The following is an 18115-nucleotide window of genomic DNA, read 5'->3' as shown; positions in this document are numbered from 1 at the left end:
AAGCTAAGCAGAAACAAACTTAGAAGAGTGTGTTGAGGTGATTGGTAAATTTTGTATTCTTAAAGCCAGGTTGGACCATCAGTCCCCAGCTGGGACTGTTTCTAAATTGGTTTTTCTTGATGATGGAGCATTGCCAATCCAATTAGTGTGGCCTGTGCCCAGCAGCTGCCCACAGTACCCCTGGGGGTTAATATTCCTCCATCAAGAACTTAAAAGTTCTCTCAGAATAACTTTATATAAGAAGCCCACAGTGAAAGATACTTAAGTTTGTTGCTGAATTGTATAACTTGGGATATGCTCAGAAAACTAAAGCAATAAAAAGAAAGAACTCTCTGTTGAAAACTTTTTTTCACTAGTACTTGACAAACAGAATTGTGACGTATATACAGGTTTTTAAGGCTTGGTTTAATGAGGTCGCTGTAGTTTATGGTAAAAGACCTGTTCATATGTATACAAACCTGTGGAAAGCAAGAACTAGTATCCTACCTCTAGGTCACAAAGATGGGAAAATGAGACAGATACATTTGCTTCATTATAAAGTTTTACCCCAGAATTGAAAAGGTGGATATGAAGATTGATATTATTATCAAGAGTTATTTTACTTGTTTATCCAAAAATGCACATGTTTCTGTTCAAGTATGTTTGTGTGTGTATTAGTCTGCTCAACTTGCCATAACAAAATACCACAGGCTGGGTAATTTAATATAAAACTCTTTGCATCACACTATTTACAACTATTGTCATTTATTTCATTCCCCTCTGATCTTTTTTCACAAGGATTTATAATGGATATTGGGATGTTTTACAAGTCTGTGTTCTTCTTTTTTGCATTGAATATTATTCTGTAAATTCATTACCTTAATTCAACATACTTATTGAAAGAATTATAGTGTTTAATTTTGACGAAGCAGAATAACTTCTATTTACTGAATTTTATAGAACAGCACTAATTTTTTTTCAATAGATCAGTTTATATTACTGTGAACATTCCTAATCAAAACTCCATTGTCTACATGAAATATCTCTTTAACACACAACATACTTTGAATCTTCAAAAAAGGCAACCAGAATTACTTATGGATGAGACTGACTTGATTATCCACAGAATTATTAATATACAGCAACCATTATTAAATTTTAATTTTTCTCAGCTGATCTCATGCTGGCCCTGTTTCCATTCTTTCTTAAGTTTTCCCGCAATAGGTTTAGGTTAATAAAATTGAAAGGCTTGATCTAAATGAAAGGTGAGATTAGTAGTCTAATTTAACAGCACAGAGACTGAAAGTAATTTAGTTCAATAAAAAATGGGAACTCTTTCTCTGAAGAAATCTTCCTTCACCTCCATTTTGAATACGATCAAGATTCGCCACGCATATAATTTGCTTGGGTAACTGTAATAGGTATGAATGATTCCACATAACAAAATGGTGTGTGGCAGTGGATCATATTTATACTTAGCTTCACATGCAGAAGTTTTATCTTTGAATCTTGACTTTTTAATAGGATGTGCTGAATATTATAAAATAAGAATTAAAAAAGGTCCTAGAACAATGGTTCTCTAAAATGGGTCAAGTCCCCTCCTCCCCCACTGAAGAGCACATTTAGCAAAGTATATAGACATTTTGGGTTGTTACATCTGGCTGGGGGAAAGAGAGATATTATTACCACCTAGGGAGTAGAGGCCAGAGATGCTGCTAAATACTCTGCATTGAACTGAACAGCCCCACCAACAAAAATTTCTCCATCTCAAAATGTTAATAGTGCCAAGACCAAGAAACCCTGGTCAAGAGTAAGATTCCTGAGAGGCAAAGCACCTTGTTTCTTTTTTTAAAATGTTCTTCTCTTAAGGATTACCAAGAAATTTGGATAAACTTGTCTCCCTTAAATGTCTAGATCTTAATTTTTTATTTTCCAGAAGAATTACCCAAAGAATAAAGTTCCTATATGCTACAAGTTGCAAAAATGTATAAATTGGCACAATTATAATGATTCAGAATTTAACAACTGTTCTCTAGAAATGAGAACAGCCTCATTTTACTATCAAAAGGAGAGTAAGAACTATCTATTTTCACTAATGACCATGGGAAAACTGGTGTTCTTAAGGAGAAAAAATGCTTCAGAATAGAAAGAATCTACTGCCATTCCCAGAGTCTAGACGGTGCATGGCATACAGGTGATATTCAATAAAAATACACTGAATGACTCTCGTAGGTCCCTTATTTTTTCATTCAAGCATAAGATATTCTGCATTATGCAGGATGATTCTGGTGATTGGCAAAGTGACTCAGGTTTTCTCACAAACCATATCATGAGCATGAAGGATAAGAAATTATCCTTTGCTCCCTGCACTGGTAGTCTGAGAAGATATGGAAGACAAGCCATGCCCCCGTTGGCTGTTTTAAACATAGTCATCCTTCTAGAGTTGCATATCCTCCACTACTGACTATAAAATTCTTTTAATTTTTAAAATAATTAATTATTTTAATGGATTATATTAGGACTTAGCAATTCTTGGACTTGCAAAGCTGTAACACATGGAATAGATTTCAGGAAGCCGAATTTTGCATAGGAGTTTCTGAGGCCAGCAACCAAGCTGTATCTGGAAAGTAAAAGCAAGAAATAGAAAAACCATTTCCAATGCAGCTTTGATCTGAAGATGAGGAATTCTCTTTGACATTTTTCAGTATCACTTGCCTTGATTAGAGTCGTGACCACGACTCCTCTGCCACCTGGTCTTGATGATCCAGTGATGAGTGCCAGGAGACACTGCACTGGCTTATGTTGCATATCTTCTCAGAGCACTCAATGTACTCGGCCATGGTTTGTTGTGTTTGAGAAGCATTTGGACGCTGGACAGAGCAGGCAAATTCTATTCTTTGGGGACATATCAAGCCTGCCTTTGTCCCATAAGAAATAAGCTCATTAGAGAAATGTTACCTGCTCTCTAAAATTTTTCATCATGTGCTACAAAAACTGTGTTTGGGACCAAAATATCTTAATGGTATATTTGCATTTCTGGGAAGTATGACTCCACTAAAGCACATGATATTACAAAGCAAGCATCTGACATCTTCAGAACAAATGAGGTTGAGAAGACACCCTATCCAAACCATTCTCACTTATGCTGAATATTACAGTAGAGGATTATGGTGCCTAAACATTTTTATATATAAAGGAATTGGCAAGATTTATCAACGAGTAGAGTTGCATTTGGTGAAAACACTTTACTTCACTTGATTATTGATTTAAAAATTGCCTACCCCTATTTCCAAAAGAGAATATATAAAATGCATAGGACAAAACATTTAAAATAAATGTCAAAAGGAAAAGCCAGAAATGATTAAGAGGGAGAATATAGAACCAATGACTATATTAATAGGTAATAGTTACTGAGTATATACTATAGGTAACTTACATTTTTAAGAGTTTTTACATGTATTCACTCAAATAATTATTACTAAAGCACTATTATTAAGTAGGTACTTTTGTTATTCCTATTTTACTGATGAGCAAACTGCAGCATAGAGAAATTAATAATTTGCCTGAGGCCATAAGCTAATAAGTGGTAGCACTGGGATATGATTTCAGACAATCTCTCTTAGAACCTATGTCCTAAACTAGGATGTTATTCTGCCTTCCAAATTTGTGACACTACTTTTGTGAGCTTCAAGGCAGGCAAGGCAAAAATATTCAATATTTTTTTCAACTGCCAAGTTCTTGAGAAAGTAGTTGGATAGACTGTAATATGAGTAACATTATGTAACATGACAAAAAATTATTAATTGCTGTTTTGTACAAGGTTCAAATGTGTTCTTCAAAATAATATTTCTCACATTTACCCTCTGTAAAAGAGGTTTAAATAGTAGCTCAATGAATATAGCTAATGTGCTTCGAAATCCAGATTTCCTAAAGTGAATAGCATTGATGATGGAGTGTGATTTCTGTTCTCAATCCCTGTTTTATCTATATGTCTTTGTATTGCTGGCCTCCTTTGCCAGAGGGATAGCAAGGATCTGTTTTTCTTATTTACCTGTTTTTCTTCAAAACTTAGCACAGAGCCTGGCTTGGCAGGTGCCCAAAATTATTTGTTGAGTAAATTCACGAATGAATGAATCTTCTAAAGCCAAAGAGTTCTGCCCAACAACATAACCTCATGATCCTCAAAGTATAAATTATGACTACGAATTATAACATATACATTAAGACTATGAAAAGTCATTGTTCCTTAAGGAGTTACTGGCAGAGCGATCTTGACTGGAGTTGAAGAGGCAAGGTGTTGACTCTGACATGGTTTTTCCTTCTTTATAAATCCCGAAATCAGGGCCTGTCCCTGGTGTTTTGGTATGCAAGATACACCCAAATCCCATTCAAGCAGAGAGCTGAGAACTCTAGGGCCGAGCTGTAGTCAGAAAAGTCAGTGGACGGAAAAGGAAGTCTGCTCCCACACCGCCAGAGCTGTTTCATTCAAAATTCTCAGCCATTGCTACCAATCAAAAATCTTTAACCCCAGGGCTTAAAGGCAAAACACTTCATGTTGAATTTCTACAGCAAGTAGTGCTTTTTGTCAAGGGCTGCATGGCTTCCCACTACCACTTGCCCTGTGCTTCTGGAAACAGGGCCTTCGATGGACTAGCTGAGCAGGAGATTGTACTCGGTGCTATTTCAGGACTTAACAAGCCTCCGGTCTGTGGCCTCACTTGTTCAACCTTCTCTGTCATTTGTTATTTGCAATATTTCAACCCCAACAGCAGCATATGAAGGAAAAGATGGCACTCGAACCATTTTCAAGTCAAGGGAGAGAAAAACATAGTAATTCAGAAATGGTTGAGTGAGCTAGGGCCAGCTAGTTCAAGCAAAACCAAAAGTTACTTGCTCCAGTATTGTCTCTAAATAAAACTGCAACTGAAATACTAATTACATCATAATTTTTAAAATTTTGATAGCTGTTCTAAGCTTCGGTTTTATAGTTTATAGGGCCACTCCTAACCTTATCATTTACATTCTCGTAACCTTGAATTCCTTTTATTTCCTCCATAAATCATGCTATGCCACACTTTATCCCTTTGTTCTTCTTCTTTCTTTATTTGGCCTGAAACACCCTTACCACAGCCATTCTCTGCCTTCAGGTTTCACCTTAGATGTCATCACCACTTGTAGGGGCCTTCTTGAAATTTCCAGATCCTGCTATGCACCCCTCCTCTGGGCTCCCTTTGTTTTAACACTTACTATATATATATGTGTATATATATATATATATATATATATTTATACACACACACATATATATATCAATCTCTTTATGTATCTGTCTCCTCCATTAGACTCCAAGCAATTCCTTGAGAGCAGGAACCATGTTATATTCATTTTTTGCCTGCAGTTCCTTTCATAAAGTCTGGCATGTACAGTGAGCTAAATAAATTGGTTGAAATGAGTTGTGTTGCCAAAAAACCATGATGCTATAACTCTGTCTGACCTTTTTATACATTCAAAACTCTGCAAGCACAAGAAACATTTAAATGACTTCATCTTAGAACTTCTAAGAATGTAATCTTTTGTTATTTCTCTTTCTTTTCAGAAACCTCTTTCTGGAGCTGCAAGAGACAAAGGGAAGAATCATGTCCACAATTGCAGCTTACTATAATAACAAGTCCATTCTCATTACTGGAGCCACAGGCTTCCTGGGCAAAGTGTTGATGGAGAAGCTATTTCGTAGCAGCCCTGACCTGAAAGTCATTTACATCCTTGTGAGGCCCAAGTCTGGCCAGACACTGCAGCAGAGGGTTTTCCATATCCTAAATTGTGAGGTATGACTGATGGAAAGAGCCTTAGGGCAAGGTGACTCCCCATGTTTTCTGATAACCTCAACTGCAAGTGGGGGCCAGGGTTTCTGGGCAGATGAAGAAGAGGAGACAAAACAAGAGGCCAACTGGCTGGTCATGGGAATCGATCTGTGGTGTTTTTCCATAAGAGAGAAAGGAGTGCTTAGGCTGTCCAGGGTGGGTGAGCACATAGTCTATGTTCTGGAAATTACTAAGAATCAAAATGCTAAAACTCTCAGAGTGGAATCTCCAGGCTTGCAACCTATATCACGAGTTCACCTGAACACTTCCCTCGTTTTCTTCTAAATTTAAGATAGTCTTCTTCCAACTTTCTGGAGATATTATACTATATTATATTACATTATACTATATATGGAACGGATATGATTACTAAGTAGCCATGCAATAATAATTTCAGTTGTTTAAACTCCACAAAGTTTAGCTGTTATATACTTTATATGTGGTAAATTGATAATTCTATTATCCTATTATCCCATTGTATTTCTATTATTCCATAAGTTTTTCTAAGAGAACAACTTTGAAATGAAATATTCATGTGTGAATGAGCATTTGTGTAGCAAACTCTCTCATCCCTCCAAAAAATATTATGTATGTCCTGTCATGATTTAATTTATAAATTTGAAGGCAGTATAATTTTGGGTCTCAAACATGTTAGCTCAATTTGCTTATCAACTTGCTATCACTTTACCTCTCAAGCTCCAGTTTGCAACATTTAAAATAGAAAAAAATAATGTCGACTTTCCAGGATTGCCTTAGGAGTTAAATGAAAAAAAATGCACATATCTTGTTCATAGTCCCCTTTGGAATATAAATGGTCGCTTAGGATTGGCACAAAGGACAGTTTAAATAAGGTATATATTTTACAAAGTCTCCTTTCCAGTGTGTAGGAATACTAACATCTAATGTGTACCTCGGAGCACAGCACATTATAGATGCCCAGTAACCCTCATGATCACATTCATCTACTGGCACCAGGATGAGACTTGGGTACAAACCTTCATCAAGAGCATCAGAAAAGCCTTTTCTCTGTCTCATGGTCTGACTCAGCAGTGGACAATCAGAACTGACAGTTACTAGACACTTTACTACACAGCAAACACTATTTAAAGGGTTTTTCATGCCTTAACTCACTGATTTTTGCAACAACCCTGTGAAGTAAGAGCTATTAATATCCTCATTTTTATAGATGGCAAGACTGAGATCTGAAGTGTTAACTTACCAAAGATCACTCAGCTAGTAAATGGGAGAGTCAGACTTCAGACCCCCACATTCTGGCTCGAGGGCTAACATGGTTATCTTTACCCCTATATTTGGTTGCATTATAACTAATGGTTCTTAAGAATAAGACCCCAAAGGCTGATGTGGCGTAAAATCGAAATCTAGGAGAAACTCAGATCCCTCTTCAGACAGCTTTGCTCAGTTATAGATCCCTAGTGGACTTAGTTTTCATCACCTAGTAGACATTGCTCTTTAGCTTTATAGCCAGTTGATGGATTTCTAACCCCCTTAATATAGTGTTCTTAAAGGTAGATTAATAATATCAGGTACGTGGAGCTTGGATATTTTTTCTTGAAAACATAATAAATAAAAATGTTACTAGTTTGCCTTTGATTCCCACTATGTCTTCAGGAAATATGGTCAAGAGAACATCTGTTCTACCTATAAAAATTCATGCATCTGCTTCATTCCTTTCCTTTCATGGTATGGATAGTTACTATCTCTCACTTCCTGTTTCTATGCTTTCAAAAGGAGACAATTAATTCAAAATGCTTTGAAAAGAAGGATATTTTTAATCCATTGGCCACATAAAATTGTGGCTTAAGAATCAGAAGAGAAGATTCCTCTTATCACATATGACTAAGTTTCTCAAGTATTTTCAGAGCACTTAAATGAATATATCAATGGAGGGAAAGGTATCTGAATTGATAGTCGATTCTTGAGGACTTTCTCTCAAAGATAATTAAGGTAGCTCTCTAAGAAAACAACCAGAGACATGCACAAATACTGTACAAATATATTTATTGTAGTATTATTTATAGTAGCAAAAACTGGTACCAATCCAAATGGACTAGTATGTAAGTATTAAAACTCATATTTTATAAAATATTAAATGACATGAGAAAACACTTGTGATATAATCAATGCAAAAAAAAAAAAAAAAAGAAGACACAAAATCATATTCTGTATAATCTTAACTAATGGCCCTAAATGCTGATGGGATCTTGAATTAATTTTATTTTTTTGGCATTTCTAAATTTTCATACTACAATTATAATGAGCTTGTTTATCTTTATGGTGAGAAAAAAAGCACCCTCTTGCAAAGTGAAAAAAGAAAAATTGTAATCTTTTTCTAAAATTTTCCAAATACAAATACAATGAACTTGTTTCACTTTTATATAGGGGGAAAATACCCACTTTTTAAAATAGTAAATAAATAAAGCAGCAAAAGAAATTATGAATTTCCAAAATTTATATATACATTCAGTTCATTTTTAGTTTTGAAATTATATATCGAAATTAAATGGTTTGACTTATTTTTTTTATTGGAAACATAATTCCAAGTATAAAACCTTTTAGTTTCTTTCACAAAATTTAAGAAGCTTCTGAGGAAAGTGAGCCAGATTTCATGTGTTGAAATGTGAACATGCTAACCACAGCCCCATGCTGTTCAACTTGCGGGTGCCCAGGGTTCCTAAGCTGGCTGCGTAGTCTTTTATTTGTAAAAAAAAAAGTGCTCATTTAACTATGAATCAACCAGTTTCCATCTTAGCTGAAACAATTTTAGATAGAGAAATTGATATTTTTATCTCTTTTGCTATCTTGAATATGATTTTGCTTAACAAGACATGGCCGTTTCCCACAATAACAGGTAAGTAGTTGCAAGTAAATAATTTAGTTGTGAAATTCAAAGGAATGTTGAGAGTATTTTGAGGTTCTTTAGTGTTTTAACGATGTGTGTGTGTGTGTGTGTGTGTGTGAGTGTGTGTATATATTTTTTTTTACAACAATCATTCTCCATCATATGTATCTACTTAGGATGTTAAACTGGTTGTAATCTATTCTAAATAACTCTTAAAGAAAACATCAAGAAAACAATACCCATACCTGAAAAATAGACCCTAGGTAGTTGAAATATTATGACTGAGGTAGTTAATTAAGAGGGATTGTTAAGTCAGAATATAAAACATGTTTCATTGAGAGAATACCAAAAATGGTTGGACTTTTCCTACTAAGCTATAGTAATCAGATAAGCGAAAGGTTACAAGAGATTATGCTGGATTTAGAATACATCATCTAAGAAGACTAGGCACAATTAAAGATTTCCAGGAAGGTCCTAGCCTGTATAATGTCACCAGAAGGTGGGTCTGTAAACATAGGCAGAGCTTGGCAGGTTGCACATTTCAAGTAAACTTCTCTGAAAAAAATGTGAATTTCTCAATAAGCCCTCAGTTGGCCCTGAGATAAATCAACTTTGAAATACCCTAGAAAGCTTTTCATAATGAATCATGCAGGGTCACACACTGGACCCTCAGTTCACAGAACTGATTAGGTTAGAGACAGTAGATGATAGTAACATGTTATGAAATAGTTCATTGAATCCTTTTGCAAGACTATCACTATAAATTTCTAGAAGACATTAGATAATTAATCCCTAAGAGGAAAAATGATGCATTTAAACAAATTAACTTTGAACTAAAAAAATTAACTTTACACCAAATAACACCTGCGAAGAAAAGGCCAGCAAGCTGACCTTGTAGAGTACTGAAGAGCACCCAACAGAAATGTTAACTTTATTTTACATGTGAAAGTTCCTTGTTAATTAGTAAAGACTCTTGTATAAAGAAAGAAAGCACTTTAATTCTTGGTCTGGTCTATGCTGTGTAAGAGATGCTCATCCCCAACTCTCAAAACTGAATTTCTGATTGACATTAATGATTTTGTTAAACCTCTATACAATGCAAAGGCAATTGGAAACGGGAGTTTTTATTTTAAGTCTCCAAAGCCAGTTGTGTTCCATTACTATTTTTATTTTTCCTAATAAACTAATTATTCCACAAAAAGCAAGAGGCTTCTACAAATTTGGCACAACTAGGGGGAATATAATCTTGCCAGGAATTTAAATTTCCCGTGATTAACAAACACACACTTTTAAAAGAATAACTGGGCTTCATTTGACAGTTAATTCAGATTAGTTGAAGCATGTTAAGCCTCTCCCATATGGGCCATTTTCTTTCTTTCAAAAAAAAATGTTAAAGAAATTGATTTAGTCCTGGGGATATACTAAAGGTCACAGAAACAGAAACTATTTATTTACTCAATCTCTTATTTTCTTTTACAATACTATTCATGAGTTAATTCAATCACTGGCATGATTTCACATTCCCAACTTCTTTCCTTCTTTTTAAATTGCTTCCAATCACATTATCTTTTTTTTTTTTTAAAAAAAACCCTTTGAATTGCCTGTACATATCATTAAAAAAGTCACCAAGCCATGGGATTCAGCATGACTCTAGAATACATTCAGTTTTCAGAGGTATCTTTATCATGCAGTATAATCAGAAGTTTGGGGATTACCCAACACACACAAATACATGCACATACACACACATAGCTGTCTGGTTAGCAGCTTTTGAAAATGGAGTATCGTTGTGGAAGCAGAAAGGGAGTTTTTCTATTATTAGGAACCTAGGTGGCGGCCACTACTAGACTTGCATTACCCTATTTAATCCTCACAAAACTGTGGTATGCCTTATTGCTACCACACAGATGAGAAATTCATCCAAAAAAGTTGACACCTATCCAAGGAAGTGCCAAGTAGGTGCCAAAGCACAATTTCAGTGCAGCTCTCTAATCTCTGAAGACATGGTTTCCCCCACAGCACTGCCTTGCCTACCCTAGGATATTGCTTCCCCTAACCAGGCACTTATCCTCAAAGAACTCTGTGACACTGGCCTTTGGTCTGGGAACAAAGCGTTAAAAAGATGGCGAACTGAACATTGTGTCACCTCTGATATTTGCTATAGATTCTTGTGTAAAGTGAACTAAAATTTTGTTAAATGCAAAATTATTTTTAAGAATAGCAGAAAATCTGCTGAATTATTAGTTCTCTGAGATCACAGAATGAGATAGTCCAGTGATTAACATTTTAAATAAATATGGAAACGAAGGCACTGAGGCCCCCAAGAGGTGAGTAATTTGCCCCCATCACACATTTAGCTCTGTGGTTTGAATCAGTGCAGCTAATTCATTGATTTATTTTGACTCACGATAACCAACTATTACATGGATCAGAAAACTCAGACTTTTTTTTAAATCAGACTATGTTCAGTCAAATATGCTCTCTCATTCGAAGTCATGAATCAATAAATAGAATATAGATTGAGACATTATTTTCTGAAGTAGTAATTATCTTCTAAAATAGTAATGCTGTAAATGGATAGCTTGATGCTGGTTGCTTAAAAATACAATATGGTGTAATGGTATCCTCTGCCTTTTAACGTCACAAAAAAAAAAACAAAAGAAAAAGAAACTCTATGTATGGCAGCTTACATCATATGTTAAGCTAGAAGGGTGAACACTGAAGTCATCCTACACTTTCTGCTCTCAAGTAGACAAAAGTCATCTCTGGCCCAAGTCAAAGACTCCACAGGACCTTAAATAGATTTTTTTTTAATGAATAAAATCTATTATGCAGATTCAGTAAACAACCTTCTACAAATTTAATTAAAGGAGGAAGAATTGTGCAAACTTTAGATTTGATATGTGTTTGTTGTGCAATTAACATGCACTACAAGAAGAACATTTGACTGTGGAAGCACATATTTAGCATACCATGATCCATCAAGATTAGAAGAGCTGTTAAATACCTTTCTTGAAGAGCTGGAATGACCTTTGTTGAGAATGTCCCTCAAACACTTTAGCAACCTTATCAATCCCAGATGTCAAAAAAAGCATTGAGGATTGACCTAATTTCCAAATTATTTTTAGAATTATAATAACACCCCACGGAAAAGGCTAACCCTACAGTGCAGAAAAATGGTAGCTCAGAAACAAGAGTATATAAACTTGCCAGGACAAAGTGTAGATTTAATTCACTTCCCTAGTCACTTTCCTAGAATTCCCAGGATGGTCTCTGAACATGGTCTTGCCTGATACAAATCAGGCATGATTTCTCTGACTACGGGAGATCGACTTCTTATTATCTGGTAAAAAAAGCCTGAGGCAGATTCTTAATGGAGAGAAGGCTGCCTGTAACACTCGAGGAATAGATGAAAACCTTCTTCGGGGGTTAAGGGGTGGATGAGAACTGTGTCTGCTACTGCATTATGATTAAAACCACAGATGGATTTTCTCTGCTCTTAACCTTTCTAAACATTTAGTCTTACTCTTCTTCTTCTTACTTCTTCTTCTTTTCTTCACTATTAACATATCATACCATCACTATAGTAAAATTCTATTTTATCAAAATTGGTTGGAACCAATATCATTTTATTTCCTGAGAAAATGGAAAATACCAATTTAATCTGAGAACTTCTGCGGGGAGGTAGAAGTAGAGATTCCGATCCAACTGAATACTTGTCATAAAAGCTAAAGCTGCCAGTGCTCTTTCCTTTTCCGACTATAAATTAGAATATTTTAAAAATCAATTAAAATTCCATGAAAAAGTACTTGAGCTCATATAATTTCTTTCTAGACAGTAACTGCCATTTACATTATAATGAGATTGTATAAAATTTGTATTTTATGTGTTATAAAATGTGCTTAATTTGTTTCCAATTATTTTTGTGCTGCTAGGTCATTTTGTTAATCTGGGCCAGTTAAACAGGCTGTTTGGAATTTGTACTCATGAGACCTCTGTAAAGGCTGAAAACGGTATTTCCCAGTGCAAAATTGAAACAATCATCATGTGTAAACACAAAGCCACTTTATAAGGGGAGAAGAGGATAGGGGGAGGATATGATTAACTTACTATCACTCCTTCAATCCATAGGAAAAGTTCAAAATGCACTTTTCACTAGTTATTGGAACCAACTTTTTCAAATGTTTATCAAATTAAGAGGAGCAGGGATTATACTAAACTGACTTTGAATTGCATGAAATAAAGCAGATGGCTCTTGAGTGGATGCCTTCTTTGAGTGACATGACAACTAAAACCAGTTTTTGAGAATTATAATGAAATGTCAGTGAGAACAAGAACAATGTGATGGTGATGGCGATCTTGTTATATTGATGTATATTTATATTTTATTTAGCTGTTTAAAGAAGTCAGAGAGATTTGTCCAAACGTGCAGGAGAAGATCAGAGCAATTTATGCAGATCTCAGTCAGGACGACTTTGCCATCAGCAAGGAAGACATGGAGGAGCTTCTCTCCTGTACAAACATTATCTTCCACTGTGCCGCCACTGTACGCTTTGATGAACCTCTGAGGTACATTCCTATTTCCTTTTCACTGCTTATATGTGTACGTGTATGCGCACGCATGTGTATGCAAATTGCTTTATGGTTTCTGTCAAAAATATATATATATATATTCTCAGTGGACAAAATACAAAGAAGTAAAACTTCTCCAAAATCTCGCCACCTAGAAAAACTATTTAATGTTGAAGAGAGCATGCATTTCAACTTTTCTTTATGCATCCATAATAAACATGCATCCAATTTTACCAAAAAAATTGAGAACGATGTTTTGCAACCTGTTCAATTATATTCTTGATATCTTTCATTGTCAATCTATATTTGTAATGACTACATGACATTCCATTGTACATGTATATGACATACTCAACCAGTTCTGTATTGGTGGATAGTTTGGAGATTGTTCTAATTTTTCACCATTATAAGCAATACTGCAATGAACATCTCTGCACATAAATTTTTAAAAATTACTTATGGTTATTCGTAATTTCTTCTAATATTTTTGTTTTATTTTCACATTTAAATCTTTAACCCATTTAAAATTTATTTAGCTATAAAGAAGAATAGTTTGAATGTTTCTATAAAAAAAGTGATATAGGTATAAATGTAGAGTAACTTTTTTTTATTTCTAACAGATGGTTGCTTCTTAAACAACATTTATTAAATTATTTTTCACTATTTGAAAAGAAATTCTTATAATATATTAAATTCCATTTTTGAACTCTATTTTATTTCATCAATTAGGCTTTTTCTTTCTCTTTCACTATTTTAATTACTGTAATTTTTATTTTATTAGGCAAATATACACCTATCATTCTGTTTTTATAGAATTTTCCTGAATATTCTCACCTGCTTATACACCTTGTTAAACTTAGAATTATTTTGCCAAGATTTTAAAAAGGTTGGAAATTTGATTGAGATTACCTTGATTATGTATGTGTGCCCTTCTAACATTGCATTCTCTAATTATTGATTCTACATAGGAAAGCTAATACTTTTCTTTTACATGACTTTTATAAATGGATGCCTTACTAAATTATCTTATTGTTCATTTCGGACTTTTTAGTTGCTTTTGTTTGTTTAACAGCTATAAAATTATATAATCTGATACTGATTTTTGTGCCTGCCTTTACAATACTTATACCTGTAAATTTTATTCTCCTCTCTAATTATGAGGTTGGAACTTCAGAGCAATGTTAAGTAGCAGTAGTAACTATACATATCTTTCTTGGCCCGGACTTTAAAAGCAGTGCTCCAAACTTTTCACCATTAAGCCTGATATGAGATAACTATATTTCCTTCTTAACTGTCTCTAGATCTGCTGTGCAACTTAATGTCGTTGCCACCCAGAAGCTCTTGCTCATGGCCGGTCAGATGCCAAAACTTGAAGCCTTCATACATCTCTCTACTGCCTTTTCAAATTGTTACCGGAAGCACATCGATGAAGTCATCTATCCATGCCCTGTGGAGCCAAAAAAAATCATCCACTCCATGGAGTAAGTTGGGTCAAATGAGTGGGGATAGGGGTGGGCAGATTGTTGTTTGCTTTGATTCTCTGTAGTTATTCACTAATGAGGTAACAAAGTTGAACGCTCTTGAAACAAAGCACTTTGGAATAGTGCGAGCTTTAGCTACCCTGTCCCTTCTATCCCCTCTATCCCCGGGTGGGGTATATAGTGATTGGGGATGGGTGAAGAGAGGGATAGAAAAATCACACAGAAATCCTTGTTGAATAGTTTAGGATTGCATGAGGTACTTGAAGATACTTTACATAGAAGTGGTTTCTCCTTTTTTAACGAACTCGGCATTGTCACTAAAGGAAGTATACTATATAGTATCAAAGTTCAGAAGAAAGATTTTGGACTCAGACTGATAAAGGTTCAACTTTAAACTCTGCAATTTACTAGCTGTGTGACCTTGAGCCAGTTCCTTGGTCTCTCTGAACTTTAGTGCCTTCATTTGTAACATGAAGCTAATAATAGTGCGCATCTTGTTGTAATGATAAACTTGTGGTTGTGATGAGTTATATGAAGCAATCATTGCAGTGCTAGGAGGTGTTTAATAGCAGTCAATCAAAAGGTTAGTAAAGAAGAACTAATAGCGGAGAGGAGTTCCTCCTAGATGTGGCAGGAGTCAGTCTCTTAATCCGTTTGTCTGAGATACACTTTCTTTACTGTTCTATTGTGCAGGAGAAATAGTGTCTAGAATTTTTCTCTTTTTGCCAACTAATAGGAACCACTTTCTTCTTAGGACATGGCCTGAGTCTCAGAATAAGTATGTTTCTGTTTTCAGGAACCACTTTCTTCTTAGGACATGGCCTGAGTCTCAGAATAAGTATGTTTCTGTTTTCTACTTCTTTGTTCTCCTCCATTTACCAAGCGTTTTTAAACTCTGCATAAAAGTCTGACAGCAGAAAAAATAGACTATATCACAGTAAATTCGTCAGATTTTAATTTTATATAATAATGTATTTCTACTTAAGATATACTCTTTAAAATAAAGCTTCAGCTAAATCAAGAGTTTGTTCCCTTCAGGGCAAACATTTTTATCTCATATAGCTCTGAGGATAGATATTTTTACCTGTCATTGGAAAATATTCGGGTCAAAGAAGAATGAAAGACATCTAAATGGACCGAAGGTTACTTAAAGTTGCTAATAAATCATGATTTGCTTAATTGGTGAAAAGGAATCTTTCAGAGTCCAGAGCTTGTCAAAATAGATGAGGAAAAAATACTCTGATGCCCAGAGTCACTGCAAGAGATGTCTAAAGCCTCAGAGTGTTTTCAAGATGGAATTGATTTTTTTATCAATTAGCTACCCTTCTCAAGTGTTGTCTCTTGGTAAATATGGTGCTTGTATAATGATATGCCCAGGAAGGGGCAGGCTTTCTTTGATTCCAGACTCTGTCATTGAGAGTTCATAGACTCACTCCACTATTGATCCTTGTGACGCCTGACAGATTATTAGCGTGATTTGAGGCAGCACAGGAGTCTCTGAGAGTTCACTAGAAGAAGAGAAGTAGGAAGTGAAGATTCAGTTCAGTCATAGTGAGAGGTTTCTCCAGGTACTCCATGCCACTTCCTCCCTCCCAAACTCTGTCCAGATACTCGATACCCCTAGATTTTAAAGAATAAACTCATTTTCCAGAAAAAGAGTTGATTTATCTTCAGGTATTCAGCCCTTTCCTTGGCATTGCATGTCAATCAATAAAGACAAGTAATTACTACATGATATATGATCAAACTGTCATTGACACTTGTACAAAAATTGTGTCTGTCTTTTACTGCTCTCCAAGGAGAAACATTATTTAAATAAATATACAGCCAAACAGAATTATGAATAAAAGTATATTTTGTTTCAACAGAATACATTGTGAATGCAATTAAGGAACTTAGGTTATTTTTTTAAAACAGGGCAAAGTCATAACCACCATTTATTAATTCAAAATTTTATATTCAGAACCACCTGTCCAACCTCATCTCTCTCAATCCTCCCTTACATTGGTGCTGCTGTCACACTGAAGTAATTATTCCTCCCTCTCATACTATCTACCTTGGCTTACTATGGTTCTGTTCCCCAAAACAACTTCCACCTCTGCTCGAGACATCAAAGCTCTCCCCTGGAATCCCTCAGTACCCCATAGTACCCCATACTCATTCTAAATATGTGGTTGCTTATCTATATCCTCCATTAGACAATGAGCTTCTCAAAGGAATGGAATGTGTCTCGCTCCTTCTTGCTTTCCAGCGCCAGCACACAGTAGAGACTTAAATATTAGCTGAATGAATGAAGAATTATTGACAGCCTTAGGTGATCATTGTTTATACTGCTGCTCTGGCTGGGTTTTTTGTTTGCTTGTTTGTTTGTTTGTTTTGACAAAAGCAAGAATAGATGACAGAATTCCGTAGCAAGCTGACACTTAGGGAAGTGAAGTCTTATGCATAAAATACCGGTATGCTCACATCTTATCCCTGTTTCTCATTGCCCATTTTTTTCCTTAAACTTCAAATAAAACTTACATGTTAAGTTTTGAATAATGTCCAGCAACCCAACACCAACTACACACCATTGCTCAAGACTGTTTCAACATCTCCTATATCAAATGAAATTCTCTGAAGTTCTAGAATAACAAATAGTTTTAAAGTTATTCTGAATTAGTATTAATTCACCTAAATCCAAGTGTAGTTGCTTTGTTTTAAGAATATATTTATTCTCTGATTTCTTCTCTATGTTATAATTAGCCTAAGATTAAAATAAAATTATTTCTCAAGATTTTTAGGTGTCTATTTTCCTTGGAAATTTTTATTAACTATAACTCCATGGGGCCTAACAGCTGTCCTTGTTCTTGGTATTCCAGTGATACTCATTTTTTAAAAAGGAACCAAAAATTAGATAACGAAATAACCTTAAAGCTATACTCTGGGCTTTGTGATCTTAAGAAAATTACCATGTGAATATGTTAATTAACTAGATAGGGGGAACCCTTTCACAATGTACACATATACCAAATCGTCACAATGTACACTTTAAATATTGTACAGTTTTCTTTGTCAATTATACCTTAGTAAAGCTTAATAAAAGAATAATTTAAGAAAAAAAAATGAAAAATTAAAATGAACCTTTCTTTTTCCAGAAAAGCAGTTTAATTTCTCAGAATTCCAGTTCTGAGAAATGAAAGAAGATTTGCGCTTTTTGCCAGGAACTTTCACAATTGCCTAGGCCTAAGTGTTGTTAATAAAGGAAATGGGATTATGAACTTAAATCTGACATCTACCATCCCTGGCCCATCCTATCAGCTCACTTCATTTCCTATCCATCCCACAGCCTGAGACTGCCAGGCTCCAGCTCCCTTCCTTCA

General features: G+C 35.0%; 1 protein-coding gene across 1 annotated transcript in view; it reads left to right on the top strand.

Annotated features, from left to right (window-relative positions):
* FAR2 (fatty acyl-CoA reductase 2) overlaps positions 1-18115 on the top strand; it is a 95165-nt gene that overhangs the window by 53224 nt on the left and 23826 nt on the right. The window contains exons 2-4 of the mRNA XM_039882404.1: positions 5576-5804; positions 13094-13269; positions 14574-14753. Of these exons, the coding sequence (XP_039738338.1) occupies positions 5616-5804; positions 13094-13269; positions 14574-14753 (545 nt within the window). The 5' untranslated portion in view covers positions 5576-5615. The remainder of the gene's footprint in view (positions 1-5575; positions 5805-13093; positions 13270-14573; positions 14754-18115) is intronic.

Source organism: Pteropus medius, unplaced genomic scaffold (genome assembly GCF_902729225.1).
Source record: "Pteropus medius unplaced genomic scaffold, Ma_sr-lr_union100, whole genome shotgun sequence".
In the NCBI taxonomy this organism is placed as follows: Eukaryota; Metazoa; Chordata; class Mammalia; order Chiroptera; family Pteropodidae; genus Pteropus; species Pteropus medius.
The sequence above is the reverse complement of the archived record's forward strand: the minus strand, read 5'-3'. Positions and strand labels throughout refer to the sequence as shown.